The sequence below is a fragment of the Monodon monoceros genome, unplaced genomic scaffold, assembly GCF_005190385.1.
Source record: "Monodon monoceros isolate NGI ecotype Baffin Bay Population unplaced genomic scaffold, NGI_Narwhal_1 Super_Scaffold_21, whole genome shotgun sequence".
Classification (NCBI taxonomy): Eukaryota; Metazoa; Chordata; class Mammalia; order Artiodactyla; family Monodontidae; genus Monodon; species Monodon monoceros.
In genome coordinates, this window is record NW_021703778.1 from 75338501 (window position 1) to 75353122 (window position 14622).

The 14622-nt window shown below is 58.1% G+C and overlaps 1 protein-coding gene across 1 annotated transcript in view; it reads right to left on the bottom strand.

The window, feature by feature from the left end:
* HCN4 (hyperpolarization activated cyclic nucleotide gated potassium channel 4) overlaps positions 1-12393 on the bottom strand; it is a 41521-nt gene extending 29128 nt beyond the window's left edge. The window contains 2 exon segments of the mRNA XM_029238759.1: positions 11608-12053; positions 12055-12393. Of these exon segments, the coding sequence (XP_029094592.1) occupies positions 11608-12053; positions 12055-12393 (785 nt within the window).
* Positions 12394-14622: the final 2229 nt, after the last annotated feature.

Genomic DNA, 14622 nt, shown 5'->3' on the forward strand with positions numbered 1-14622 from the left:
CACACACACACACACACACACACACACACACACACACACACACACACACCAAACTATACAGCAGAGGTCACCTGCTCTACAGCTGCCCGGAATTGCCAGGATGCTATGTTCCCTCTGGCTAGCGGCCTAACCTCTCTGAGCTTCACTCAGCTGACAAGACTATTGGGGAAAATTGTGGAGGGGACCAGCAATTGGAGAACTTCTCCACCTGGGCTTATAAGAAACAAAAGAGGCTCAAACACAGCTCTCCCCACTTAGGAGAATGAAGCCAAAATGGAATATTGCTGTGGAGTAGCAGGTGAGCACAAGCTCAGGGGAAATTAGGTAGGAGAGCTCACCTGCTCCTGCGGGAAGGGCGTGCTCCTGTGAAGGAGGAAACGGGGTGCATTTGGGGCAAAACTCCCTACGGCCAAGCAGCACTGGTGCCGCACAGAGCTAATGAGGACACCAGGGGAGGGCTGTCCCATAGAAGGTGGCTAAATATTAACTCTGGGAGGGTCTCTACGTGGCCCTCTTGTTAGACTGTGGGTCTCCTGGGAGTGCCTGGGCTCTGGGGACATGAGGTGGACAGGACTCCACCTTCCCTCCAGGAAAACACAGGCTGACAAGGACATTAAGCAAGGGGCATGTTCCCTGGGGTCCCTCCAGCCCCAGAGTTTTATGGTCCTCTTTGCTAACAACCTGCGAGAAAGAAAAGGGAACGACTCCCTGGGGAGGGGCCCATCATGCATGGCTTGGATGTATTTCACTCCCAGGCTCTGGGCAGCACTGAAGGGCTATGATGAATGCAGTGCAGTCAGAGAACCGCAGACTGTTAGCGCAGAAGGGGCCCTACGGGTGCCAGCTCATTGGCTCCTAAAGTGACAGAAGCAGAAACACCCGGGTGCTCCCCAAACTTATACCCACCCGGGGCCTCACCCACGGAGACCCAGGCATCCATAATTGCATAAAGCTCCCAGGTGACTCTACAGCCACCAATTTCGGATTTGGGGTCGTGCTAAAACCCAATCTCTGGTCCCATTTTCAGATGAGGAAAGCAAGGCCAGGGTGGTGAGGGCTCAGCTCAGCCCACAGAGCTGGATGGGGCAGAACCAAGTCTTCAACTGGCCTCTTACTCACAGCCAGCTCCCTCAGCTCTGTCAGCAGAAGCTTCAGCGCAACATGGCAGGAGGATGACTCCCCAGAGCCTCTGGGACAGGATGGACAGCTTGCCACATTTCCTAACCCTGCCAATTCCAAAGGTGATGGTCCTGCTGGTCTTCCCCTTGGACTCTTCCAACCATAGTTGTCCAGTGTGACCTGTGGTCTCCACAGATCCTCACATCTGAACTCTTCCAAGGCCAGGTTGGAGCTTCCAGGAGGGGACAGTGGCCCCCTACAAGAGGTGGCTGGGAGGAGGGAGTGGGTGCAGGCCTTTGCCCAGGCAACAAAGAAAAGAAAGCCTGATCTCCACTCCCACAGGGGTTAATGGGTTACAGCATAAGTATACAACATGCTAGGGACCCCCCCGCCCTGAGCCCCAAGACAGGGGCTGGCAGAAACCCTGCAGAAAGAGGCCAGTAGGTAAGGAATCCCCCACCCACTCTGGGAGCACAGGGGCCCCGTAAATCCAAGATCACGGCTGGATGGGTCTCGGCAGAGTCTCAGGAATGAGGGAGGGAGATTCTCATCAGCTCTACTTGTCAGCGGTGCTGTCCCTGCCCTGCTGGCTCAATGTGTACTAATGGGGTCAGGATTACGGGTTCAATACCTATTTGGCCAACTAGCTTTGCTCCCTTCTCAGCCTCAGACTGAGCCCTGACGCTGGACACTGAGAGAGGAAAGGACTTTGCTGAGGTCACACTGCAGAACAGGATGAGGGTCAGGAGGGTAAACTCAGCGTGGGAGGGGTGGACAGTTACAAGCTGGGAACGCTGGGATGAGAGGCCCAGGGCTCCAGGCTGGGCCAGCCCCGATGTTGCATGAGGACAGGCCACAGCTGCAGAGTCTCCCCCGCTGGACCAAGTTTCTCCTAAAAGTTGCCAGTGGCATTGATGAGACCTGAGGGTGAGGGTCTTTTCCTGTCCCTGGGGAAGGGGATAAGTGCCCCGTATCATATCTGACAATTTGTAGGTGGGAGAAGCCCACGGCTGGGTTTGGCATCAAGTGGTCAGGGACTCGGGTTAATCATTGACAGGGGCTGCTCCAGCCTGCGATGGGGAACCACAGGGTAATTACTTCTGGGCTCCAGGCCACACACTCAGTGACATTACTGCAGTGGTAACACCTGCCTTCTGGGCCTAGGATGGCAGAAGAAGGAAGTCTTCTCAGAGGTTGTACAGCTGGGGCCAGGGCTTGGGAGAGCTCCCCTGGGCTTCAAGGACCCAGGGTGAGAGGCCAGAGAGAGATGCATACAAACACATGCAAACACACACACACACACACACACACACACACACACACACACGTACTCAGGCAGCATCACGGGGTCAGCGTCCTCAAGGGCAAAGCTTAAGGAGTGCAGGTCCAAAACGGCAGGTTCTGAGCAATCTGAGTAATCCCCAGTGTCTGCCAACACCCACCCAAGCCAGGCGGCTCAAGCTCCCAGACACTCGCCTCCAAGAAAGTGTGCAGAATGGTTCTCTCCTTCAGATCTAGCTCAGCTCTGCTTCCTCCAGAAGCCTTCCCTGACCATCAGTCCAAACTGGTCTACCTCCTGTCTGCCCTCCCCCTAATCAGACTGGGGGACCCTAAGAGGAGCTGAAGTCCTACTCTCCTCTTTGCCAGGTGGGGAGTGACCCCCATCATAATGGGTGAAAACAGTCTTGGAATGCAGTGTCTGGCCTCCCAGAGGGCACGACCTCCCTTAGCTTGCCCCTCCCCAAGCCCAGAAGATACTGTATTAGCCAGCCCCATATTATGTATTAATTTCTGAAATCCTCGTTCGTGCAGACATTAACACATCCACCCACACGGGTAAATGCTTAGACAGACACAAAGTCATCAGCAGCCAATCAGGCCCCCACAGCTGCGGTGAGCAGACTGGAGGCCCCACTGCTTGCTCTGCAATTTGTGGGAGCCCAGAGCTGGGGGAGCAATGGGGAGTAGAGAGTCCCTCTACCAAGCCAGCACACCTCTCTGCCCAGCCCAGAGTGCCGCTCTGCAGGAGCCAGGAGCTGGCCGCCTGGCTGGAAAGACAGACACAGCCCCAAACAATAAGAGACCAGAGCAGGGCAGGAGTGGTCACGTGTGAGATTTGGTGGCTCTGGCGTTGGTAGCGGTGGCACTGCTGTGTATTTACAATTTGTACTTTACCTCCCCAAGAAGACCAAAGGCAGCTGGCTGGGATGCTAAGAGGTGTAGGAGCTCAGGGAGCTTAAAGGAAGGGAGGGCTTCCTGGGTGGGGGGCATAGGATGGAGTGGGCAACATGCCCACCCTGCCTCCAGCCCTGGTGCCTCAGGGAGGCACTGGGCTTGGCTCAAAGCTTTTGTTCAAGGGCTCCAGTTCCTGACCTCAGACCAAGGCCTTACCTTGGTCCCAGGCTGAACCCTGATCCTGAGCATAGACTGAGTCTCGGCCCTGGACACACACTGAGCCCTAAATCAGAGACTGACTCCACTTCCTTACTTCTCTGATAGATGTAATGAACAGACCACATGACCACCTACTTCTCTGGTGGAGAGAACACAGATACCACTGACTATTTGTTCCCTTCCCCTTTAAACCCCAAACACTCCTATCGAGGAACAGGTGTGTCAGTGGCATCTGGATGTGGCTCCAAAATCCCAAAGCTCTCCATGCAGCCAGGACACGCCGCGGTGTCGGGGGAGCAGGTGGACAAGTATCCTGATCCGGATCCCCAGGAGCAGCAGCCCCAGAGTTGGGGGTTAGGACAGGCATGTCTCAGCCTCCAGATGCTGCATTTTCAGGTATGGAAAGATTCCCTTCTCATTGATGAGCTTAAATTAAGACGGGACCCTGAAAATACCTAACACTTCAAAATTCAGGCATGGGGCTGGGGAGACAAGAAAAAGCTCCAGGGATGAGACCATTCAGGAGAAGCCTTCTCTGTCATCTAGACACCTAGATGTCTGGACCCCTCTGGCTGGGGGTGGAGTAGACTGTGGAGCCTTGAGACCTTTGAGCCATATGTTACATGACCCTCTTGGGTTCTGGTTTCATCTCTGACTTGGACTTACTCTCCGCCCTTAGGCCAGTCACCTTCCCTCTCTGGTGCTCTGCTTCCCATGTATAAAATAAAGGCTTTAGGCCAGGAGCTTTGCCAAGCCCTGTCCAGATCTGGTATTCTGAGACCTGTTAAATTTCCCGTGCCCGCTGACCCCCTCCACACAGATGATATGTGTCCAGAATTATCTGCAATGCTTTCATTCTCAGGAGAATGTTTTCTTGAACTACTTTGGTAATTTAGCTTTTAAAAGCTAACACACACACACGCGCACACACGCGCGCACACGCACACACACACAAGAAAGAAAGAAAAGAAAGAAGAGAAAGGACAAGTATGAGTTTTGAGTCCTAGAGAACAGGTTCAAATTCCAGTTCTGGTGCTTCATAGCTGTGGGATTTCGGGCAAATCTTTTTGTTTGTTTTTTTCCATCAGAGCCTCAGTTTCCTTATCTGTAAACTGGGGATAATAGAACCTATTTTTCGAGCCACTATGAAGCATAAACAAAACATAAGAAAAGAAGCTCCTAGAACAGTCTGGCACATGGTAAGGGTTCATAAATGGTGGTTATTGATCTGTGAGTCCACCTGGCTTTAGTCTCTATTGCTTTGAGCCACTGTTCGGTTTCATCACTTAGAAGCCTAAGGGGTCAGGCAGCTAAATGTGCAGGTGTGGCATGGCCAGAGACCACAGGGACAGGTGGGGACTGTGGGCAACTGGAGAGCAAGAGCCAGTTTAAAGCCTCTAGTGTGCTCCAGCTCCCTGCTGCGGGTGGCACTGTGGGGCCAGAGTTTCCAATTTTTCAAGAGAAGCTAGAAAGCCAAATTTCTGTCTTACACCTTTCCGTTTTAAACATTGCCTCAGACTTGTCATGACACACTATGCTGGCCAAACAGAACGCATCTGGGCACTGTATTTGGTCCACAGGATGCTGCTTAGCAACCTCTGGTGTAAGTACTGCTGTCCCATCTTGAGCGCCCTCAGTGACGGGGAGATCACCACCTCTCTGTGCCGCCTCCCACCCCTCCTCTGGGCAGGTGCTGATGATAGAGTGTCTCTGAGTGGCCTCCTAGGCTCTGGGATCGCAGATTTCCAGGGCCCTGGCAATGCTTTCTCAGTAAAGCCTGGCTGGCAGAGAACATCCTCTCTGAAGCCAAGGCAGTGCCCCTGCCCTCCCCACAGCCCGCTCTGGCTGGGAAATGTGGATTCTTCAACATCCCCTGGGCCCAAGCAGGACCGCCTGGCTGGCCTCTGTAGCCCTTCTATTAATGAGCAACTGGAAACAGCAGCTTTTTGAGAGCCCTTGAGCCAAGAGGTGTGTGTGTGCTGGAGCTGGCTGCCTCCTCAGTTACATGACAAGTCCCCCCGGGGACTGGGGCTGGACCTTCTGCTCTGGGTGAACTGCCCCGCGGTGGCCAGTGTTGTGGCAGGCACAAGGGCCACTCAGGCTGCTTTGACACTTGTCAGCCCTGTCATCTGTATGTAGACTGGTGCCTTCCAGGCTGGGCAGGGGCAGAGAGAAGTGACAGGCAAGCCCAGCCCACAGGGGGGCTGCTAGGCATAGTCTGGGCTGGGGGAGGGGGCATTAAGATTCAGACACCTCCCCCTCCCCACCACAACCTCAAAGTGCTAAGGTGGCTGCTCCCACTGGATGCCTCTGTCCTCCTCCCAGCCAGCCACTGTCAGAGCCCCCTCACACCAGCTCGCCTGCCCGGCCCCTCTGGACTCTCTCACTGACAACATCTGTTCCTTCCCAGAAATCTCAGCGCAGCACAGCAGTCACTGCACTCCCTGCCACTTCTCCAGCCGGCCGCCCCTCTGGCCCTTTGAATGGAGAGAAGCTGCGAAAGCAGTGGGACAGGATGGATTGAGGGCCCTCTGGCCCCCTGGCCTCTTCCTGCTCACCCCACCACAACAGCCAGCATCCAGGACCGGCAGGGACCAAGCAGCATAGCGGGAAGGGAGGAAGGCCGAGTCCCCCAAGTTTGCGCCGACCTCTGTGGCTGAGAGCCGCTCACCCCAGGTCACAGGACTCACTCTGTCGAGTTTTTGCTAGAGGCCGAGAGGAGAAGGCAGAGTCTCTGGCCTCCAGGAATTCAGTCAGGGAGCCCAGGCTAAGCGTGGAACACATGGTCTGAACCTCAGTACTCCAAGCATGGTTCTGGGCTGGGCACCAGCAGCATCACCTGGGCGCTTATAGGAATGCAGAATCTCAGACCCCACCCCAGACCTAATGAGTCAGAATCTGTATTTTAACAGATCCCCAGGGGAGCTGGATGACATGATACTGTGAGAAACACTGCATTGTAACAAACACAGAGCTCCATCCTAATGCCATGCAATGGGCAGGGATGGAGAGATGGACTATGGTGGCTGCAGTGGCCTGAGAGGGCATCCCAGAAGACCCGGGGGCCCTAAAGCATGGGAGAGGAGGATACATGGAAGGCAGACAGCCCAGCACTGTGTAAGACAGGCCACTTGACAGCCCAAAGCCTCATGGCTTACAGCAGCTAGGGGAACAAATGGAGCAGGGCTGGGCAGGGGAGAGGCCCCGCAGCCTCATCATGCAGTGTCCAGACCAGGAACTGAAGCCTTGCAACGGGGAGAACGTGGAGCCCAGGCCTTTCCACCCAGGCAATATAAGGGTCCTGGCCCTCTGGCCCCATCGGGTTTCTGTGCACCTGGCATCCCAGGAACACCTCGACCCCAAGCCGGATGCCGGCCTCCGCAGCACATCCTTCACCTGCTCCAGTCTTAGCAGGTTGAGCACATCCTCATCACTGGAGAATCCCGCTGCCCACTGTGCCAGCTGACAGCACCGCCCAGGCAGCTCACCTTGGAATTCCTCTCTGCACCAAGGCGCCCTTCCCCCTCCACTAGCACCACAGGGGCTTGCAGCACCTTTTTGGCCTGGCTTTTCACACTGATAGCAGAAACGCATTCCTGGGCAACGCCCCCAGGAAGGCCCCAGAACCCCCCAGACCCAGAGCCGGCTGCTGCCTTCTTCCTCCTCACCACCTACCTGAACAGCCCCTCCCATGGTTGAAAGGGAAAGAGATGGGCGTGGCACTGAGGAAACAGAAAAGTGACTAGTCCCCCAGCAGAGCACCTTTCCTTCTCCAAGCATCTAACTCTGCCCCCGTTTTCATTTCCATCCTGCAGGCAATGGGAAGCCCAAGCCTCAGACTACAGGGCCCCAGGGAAGGCTCTGGGAGGCTAGCACCTGCCCCTCCCAGGCCAGGACTCTCTTCTGGGATAGCCCAGAGTGGGGTTCACAACCTAGATGGCTTTCAACTTAGCAGTTCCACAGATGCCAGAAGTTGAGTGTCATATTAAGTGTGTCTGGATACGTGTATCTTTCTGGATAGAGACTCTATAGTTTCCAGCAGGTTCTCAGTTAGTTTTCTGACGCAGATTCAGAACCACTGGCCTGAGCCAAGGTCGGAAGCGCATCTGGTCTGCTCAGAACTAAGGGAAGGGAGCAGTGAGGGCAGGGCAGTGTGGCTCACGACTGCATCACTGGTCTCTGACAGTGCACCTCACCTCCACCAGGTGACCACAGTTGGACAACTTGTGTCTGACATGGCCATAGGCAACAGGATTCCCATTTTTCTAGATGGGAAAACTGAGGCTCAGAGAAGGCTCATAACCCAAGCGGGGCCCCATAGCAGACAAAGCTGGGAAGTGATGGGAGGTGGGCAATGGCAGTGCCTGGGGCCATGGGCCAGCACAGGAAGTTAGTTTTAGGCCAACCCTGGGACCTACCAAGCCACTGGCCCAGTTTCCATGATTTCGGAGCCCAGCTGTTTCTGTCCCCAAGTAAAGGACCCTCTAGGGCCCTCTGTTTCCTTCCCTTTCTCACAGCTTCAGAAGGCTCAGGCTAGGAAAGGGAAGGGGGAGAGGGATAAGCAGGGTCAAGCTTCTGCCTGCTTCCACTCTCAAGGCCAAGCTAGAGTCTGGGGCACAGGAGTAGCCCCTGAGATGACATCCCACAGAGGGACTTCCCTGCCAGCCCCCATGTCCACCCCACAGCCCCAAGATACCTGCTCAGACACCTAGATGTCACATACCCAGGACAAACCCCTGAGCCTGATGCTTGAAAGCCTGACCAGCTTCTGGGAACAAAACCTGATACATCTTCACTGGGGGTCCCCACTCCTTCTCTCTCCTCTTGGAAAATCAAGATCATACAGTTACTATTTTTTATTTGTTCCAGGTTCCCATCACCAAGCTCGGCTTCTAGGACATGCCTCAGGTGGAATGAAGGACCCACCCAGGACCAAAGAGCCCAACCAGCCTTGGGCAGGAGCCTGGGGACCAATATCCTGAGGGGCTGCACGTTCTGGCCTCTTCCCTTACCAAACCCTAAATACAGGTTCAAAAGGCAAATGTGGAGTGGATGGGGAGGGGAGGCCAGACATGCTCGTGAGCCTGGAGGAGCCATGGGGGTAGCCAGGGCATGGCGTGTGTGCATCAAGGGGGTGGTGAGGAGAAACAGAGGCAGCCAAGAAAAGTCTATTACATACGTGGCCCAAGTTACATGGGTCCCTCAGAGTGTAGCCCAGTCCAGCACTTGGGAAAGGCACCCAACCTTCCCCTCCCCAAGAACAGGAGGTGCCAGAAGCAACCCATGACAGCAAGCCCTGAACTCCAAACAGCAAACTCAATCATTTTGTTTGCTGGCGATTCTTTTTTTTTTTCTTTTGCGGTACGCGGGCCTCTCACTGTTGTGGCCTCTCCCGTTGCAGAGCGCAGGCTCCGGACGCGCAGGCTCAGCGGCCACGGCTCACGGGCCCAGCCGCTCCGCGGCATGTGGGATCCTCCCGGATCGGGGCACGAACCCGTGTCCCCTGCATCGGCAGGCGGACTCTCAACCACTGCGCCACCAGGGAAGCCCACTGGCGATTCTTTATTAAACCAGTTCTGTTGGATCAATGCTTCCTGCCCATGAAAATGATGAATAAATCCTCAACTAGCCTGAGCAATGCTTGCAGAAGCTTTCGCGAAGCCCGAGCTGGACGGTGGGGATTGGCTCCACGTAGAGGCCAAAGGCTAGTGGCTGAAACTTGAGGGACTGAGCCTTAGGGTGCTGGGTTGGCTGGGGGGAGGGGGAGGCGGGGAGGTGAGGCTGGGTTGAGTTGGTGGGTTTTCTAAGCTTAGGAGACTTGGCCGAGTCCTTGCCTCTTTGACCTTGTGAAGATGAGACCAGCTGTTTTGGCCTAGAGGCATGACCACAACCCCTCCACACCACACACAGACAGTCTTTCTTGGATTTCTTCTCTTACACCTCACCCGGCATCAGGCTGCACACAGAAGGTGTATGCTTCCAGCTACCAGTTCCTGTTGCTTGTTGCACAAACCCAGATTCAAAGCCCAGCCTGACCCTTTTTCTGTTGCCCGTTTATCTATCCTGCTGCAGCCACACCTCCCTATCCCTATCACCCTCCCCTCTGCCATGTCCCGGGTGGCCTGCAGTTAGCAGGAGGTTCTGCAGCAAGGGGACTACAGATACACAGGCCAAGATAGGCAGAGTAAGATCAGGAAGGCGGGAGAGGTTCCCATAGATGCAATCAGCCGGGCCCCAGACCTTCACCATCCAGGGTAAGGGGCAACAGGGAGGGCAAGGGCCAGTTCCCAGAAGGTGCTTGATCAATGCCTGTTGTCCACGGAAGCTAGGCATGCCTGGGATTGGCCTCTTGCAGGCTCCCACCCCAGGCAATGAGGTTGGTGGTGAGAACCCTGAACAGAGGCTTTCAGACAACAAAGCCAGAGGGGAGCTGAGTGAAGGAAGGGAGGTTGATATTGACATGGCCTACCTGCCATCACAACCAGGGAGTTCAGAGAGAGGAGGAGCCCAGGGCACCCCCAGGGGGTGCAGGAGACAACAGCACCTGCCCACTCCTCCCTAGCTCAGGCTGGGATCCTCAGGTCCTAGTACTGACCAGAGGGGAGGTCACACTTTCGGAACTTGGCAACAGGAACCAGCCACAGTTCCTCATGAGAGGGTCTCACATCGGCTCACACAACTTTAGGACTGTGGCTGTCTGTTTAGTCTGTCCTCTGGCCCCCCCTATGCCCTCTGGGAATGGGAACCCTGGATATTAGGGTTAGGCAGAGCAATCTGTCAAAAAAGGAAAAGGTAGGGGCCCTCTGTTCACCACCTATTTTAAGCCCTTGAGTGTTGCCTGACTGGTCATTCCCAGCACCAGAAATCTCTCTCATTGGATGGAAAACGGCTATGCTCTCATTACAAACCTAGCTTCCCTGAAGTTTGCAAAGAGGGCTCTGGGTTGGCAAAATGCTCATTTATATTGGCAGGTAAGCAGGGTAGGCAGGGAAGAGAGCTAAATAGGGGGCAGGGCCCAGAGGGAGAGAGAGGATCAATCAAACCCAGCTCAAAAGCGTAAACGTTTTTCAGACCCTCACTTCGATCCTGTGTATCAGGAAAGCCCAGAGAGGCACTGAGGGACCCCAAGATCTTGATTAGGGTAGAGGCATCCCTGATCCCAACTTCAGAGGCAATCACCAATATCTCTTTTTGCACAAATACGCCCACAGGCCCGAGTAGTATCTGCTCTTCAGTGGCATCTGACTCAGGTGATGAGGAGGGGGTGGGGTCCCTCTCCCTGACTGGTAGTCACACCATTTGTTTGGGGACCCACCACTGACCCATGAAAGACCTAGCAGCTGCTGGAGCTTGGGCTGCTGGGGTGAGGATGGGGCACAGGACGGGCTTAGGGTCACAGGGCGACTGCTCATCAGTCAGGACACCAGGCATCTTCACTGACCACTCCAAGCAAGGTCATGCTCTCCTGCTAGTCTAGATGCCAGCTGACCGGGGTGCCTGCTCCTGGCCCACCACTTGGCCTGAGGGGCTGTGCCCAGGGTTAAGGTGGGTGCAGAAGGCTTTTATCCTGGACTTCAATCCTCCAGGAGCTCAGCTCTCCCTCCCCAGCTGCAGCTTCCCAGGACACCAGAAGGCAGATATTAACGCCTGGGGTCGGCGCCCAAGGAGCTGACCCAGCTGCCGAAAGGTCTGTTTCTCTTCAGCGCCCTGCTCTGCAGGCTTAAAGACCTGGAGCAGCCTTTAGAATGTCCACCCTGACTCTGCAGCCCAGAAGAGGGAGGTGGAATGTGGGGCTTAAGGTGGTAAAGCCTCATCTTGGCTGCGGGCAGGGCTAGGCCAGGCTCAGAACACCTTTTCAGCTTGCCTCTAATGCGGCCCAGCCCCGGACAGGACGAGGTTGGGAGGCCTGAACACAGAGGAAAGTTCTCAGAGCGGTACAAGAAGAAGTCTGGGGGTGTCTCAGAGCCGAGAGGCGCCCCAAGCTCCCAGCGCGAGGAAGGAAAGTTAACTCCAGCTGAGAGGCAGGGACGAGAGAGAGGAAGCATGCCTGCAACCGCTCAGGCAACCCACAGGATCATCGCCAGGCCCCCTTACCTGAAGTCGCTGTAGGGGTGGATAATCCAAAACCCGGCCGACTTAACCCTCTCCTGCTCGCGCTCCACCGCCTTCTGGCTGCCGAACATCCTCAGGGAGAATTTGTTGACCCCGGGCTGGAGCATGGCCCCGAACTGGCGCTGCATGAAACCGGCCTGGCCCAGGCGCACCTCGGCCTCAGGGAGGATCTGGTCGCCGGCGGCCGCACCTCCCTCCACTTTGATCGCGGTGTCCACCGAGGGCTGCTCGCAGGAGGCGGGGACCGGCTGCGGCGGCTGCTGGGGCGGCGGCGGCGAGGCTGCGGGCTGTGCCGAGGCGCCAGAGCGCTCGGTCTCGGCCGCCAGGCCCGGGGGCGTCCTGTCCTCACCGGGGGACGCGTCGCCCTCGGCGATGAGTCGCCGCTCCTCCGCGGAGTCATGCAGGTGCCCGTGACTGCTGCCGCCCCCCCGCTCCGGCGCCGCCGCCGCCCCGGCTGCCCAGCGATGCCAGGCTCCCGCGGAAGCGCCTGCAGTCGCCGTTAGTGCTAGACTTGCCCGCGCCGCGGGTCGACCCCTCGCTGTCTGCCGCCCCGAGGGCCGCACCCCGGGGCTCCGTGCCGCCCGCGGCCGCCGAGGGCGAGGGCGAAGGCAGCGGCCGCAGCCGGATGCTCCTGCGGCTGGGGTCCTGGCGGCCCCCAGCCCCCTCTTCCTCGGCGTCCTCTTCTTCGTCCATGATCCACGCCTTGGCCCCCACCTGCTGCGGAAGGCTGTAGAGTCTCTTGCGCATGGACGGCGGCAGCTTGTCCATGGCTCCAGGGGCCGGGGGCAGGGGCGCGGGTGCGGCGCCGCGGACCCGCTGCAGGTCCGCCCGCCGGTCAGTCAGCCCGCGGGGACGTGTCCTTCGCCGCCGGCGCCGAGCCGCCTCAGGCGCCCATGCTGGGCAGGTTGCGTGCGGCTGGGAGGCTCCCAGTCCGGCTCCGGGTCCCGGGGCTCGCCGCGCTGCGCCTCCTCCCGGGCCGGGCTGGGCGCGGGGACCCCGCTCTCTCTCGCTCCCTCCCTCCCTCCCGCGGTCAGGGGCGCGGCGCGCGGCCCGGCTCCAGGCGCCCCGCCCCCGCGGGGAACAATGGGCGCGGGTTGAAGCAGCACTGCGGCCGCGGCGCTCGGAAAACCGCTCCGGAGCGCAGAGCGCACGACCAGCACTCCTCTGGGGCGTATGTCCCGCGGGCAGGCGGGCTGTCCGTCTGTCCCGCCGCCCGGGCTTTGTGGCCAGTCACTCGCGAGCTCGCCTTGCTTCCTCTGGCCGAGCCCGGCCGGCCCGTCCCGGGGCTCCCGCTGCAGCCGAGCGGAGCCCAGCGGCCCGCCGGGCTTACATCAGCGGCCGCCTCCCCCGGAGCGCCCTCCGGCAGCGCCCGGCTCCCGCGCCCCGGAATATTCATGAAGCCGCCGCAGCTCGCGGGTTGCCATAGGAGCGGCTCCCGCAGCCGGGCCGGCCTACCTGGGCTTCTTAAAGGGGCAGTGGCGCGCGGGCCGGGGACCGGGGGCCGGGAGTGGGAGGGGGGAAGGCGGGCCCGGCGGGGGGCGCAGGGTGGACCCTCGCCGGAACTTAGGGGTTGAGGCGAGAGGAGTCCTTAATCCTCAACCCTCGAGTGTCTTTCCTTGGCCAAAGGCTGGGAGTGCATCCCAAGCCTAGGGTTCCGACAGGGGTGTGGGGCGGGATTTCCCGATATCTCCTTCTCCGAGCTCGGGGCCCGCCTCTCCCCGGCGGTTATGCTTTTCAGCTGGGTCTCCGACCCTCCTCCGGGGAGGCGGGTCGTCTGCATGCGGAGCCCCGGGCCTTCCCGCAACGCGCCTGGAGAGGGGGGTTTCCGGGAAAGGCACTGCGTCGGGGCTGCTCCTGGGGTTTTCCTGTGACACAGGAGGGGGCAAATCCCCCGCTGGTCTTTCCCCTGCGGAGCCTCGCAGCGACCCGGCCAGGAGGGCTTGGGGAACTCCGGGAGGCACAGGGCACGCGGGTGAGACCCAAGCCGTTCGAGGTAAGACTTCGAGGAAATGAGCCTGCAGCAGCCACGGATGCGGGGTCCGATCCCGCACGCACCTCTCCCGGGGTGGTTCCGATGCGGGTTTCGGAGACTAGCCGGCTGCAGCAGGAGCCAGCAGGCGGGCTCTTCCGGGCGACCTGGCACTCTGGGGCTAGCTGTGGACCTCCTTCTCCCTGGGTTCTCATTCCAAATTGTGACACCCAACGCTAGGGGAGTTCCTGCTCCACCCAGGCCCCCTACCCCCAAGCAGCTGCACAGCTCCCACTCCCTTTGAGTCCGCTCCTCACCCCCACCCCCCAGGCCAAACAGCGATTCCGGCTGTGGTCCTCTCTGTGTGCAGTCTCGGGTTTATGGACAAATCCCACCAGCACTGCCCCTCTCCAGCGCTCTAGGACAGCCTGACCGCCCAACCCCCATCCACACAGGCTGGGCTGCCAGACCCCCTCTCCCAGGCCTGGGGGCTGCCAAGATGAAGCAGGGGTTACTCAGATCCCGTCAGGGCCAACATGCCAGATTAGCTCAGAAGTGGGGATGGGTCATTAGAGGAGAGGGGTTGACTGGGGAAGGTTGGAGTCTGGGTTAATGTTGAGGTGGATTTTCAGCAAAGTCTGACTGGAGGGAGGCAAAAAGGTCCCCTAGCCCTGCCATGTCTCTGAGGAATAGCATGAAGTTTTTATTCAAAGAATTTTTTATTCTCAGCCCACTTGTGACCATCTCTCCCACCCCATTCAGAGCAGAAATTTTGGAAGCAAGACTGGGGGTTGGGGGCAGCCTGGCAGGAGCTTTTCTGCTCTCTACCCACTGGACCACAGGACCTCCCATGCGGAGAGGGAATGACTAGGGTGATGACATCACTGCTTGCTGGCCTTTCTACTTTTGAGCAGCTCTGAGCTGACAGTTCTCTGCACAGATGCTGGGAGGCCTAATCCCTGAATGTCCTTGGGTTTCCTTGAGAAAGAGTGTTCTTAACCAGCGGTGAGCCCTGCCTGCCCTGGTGT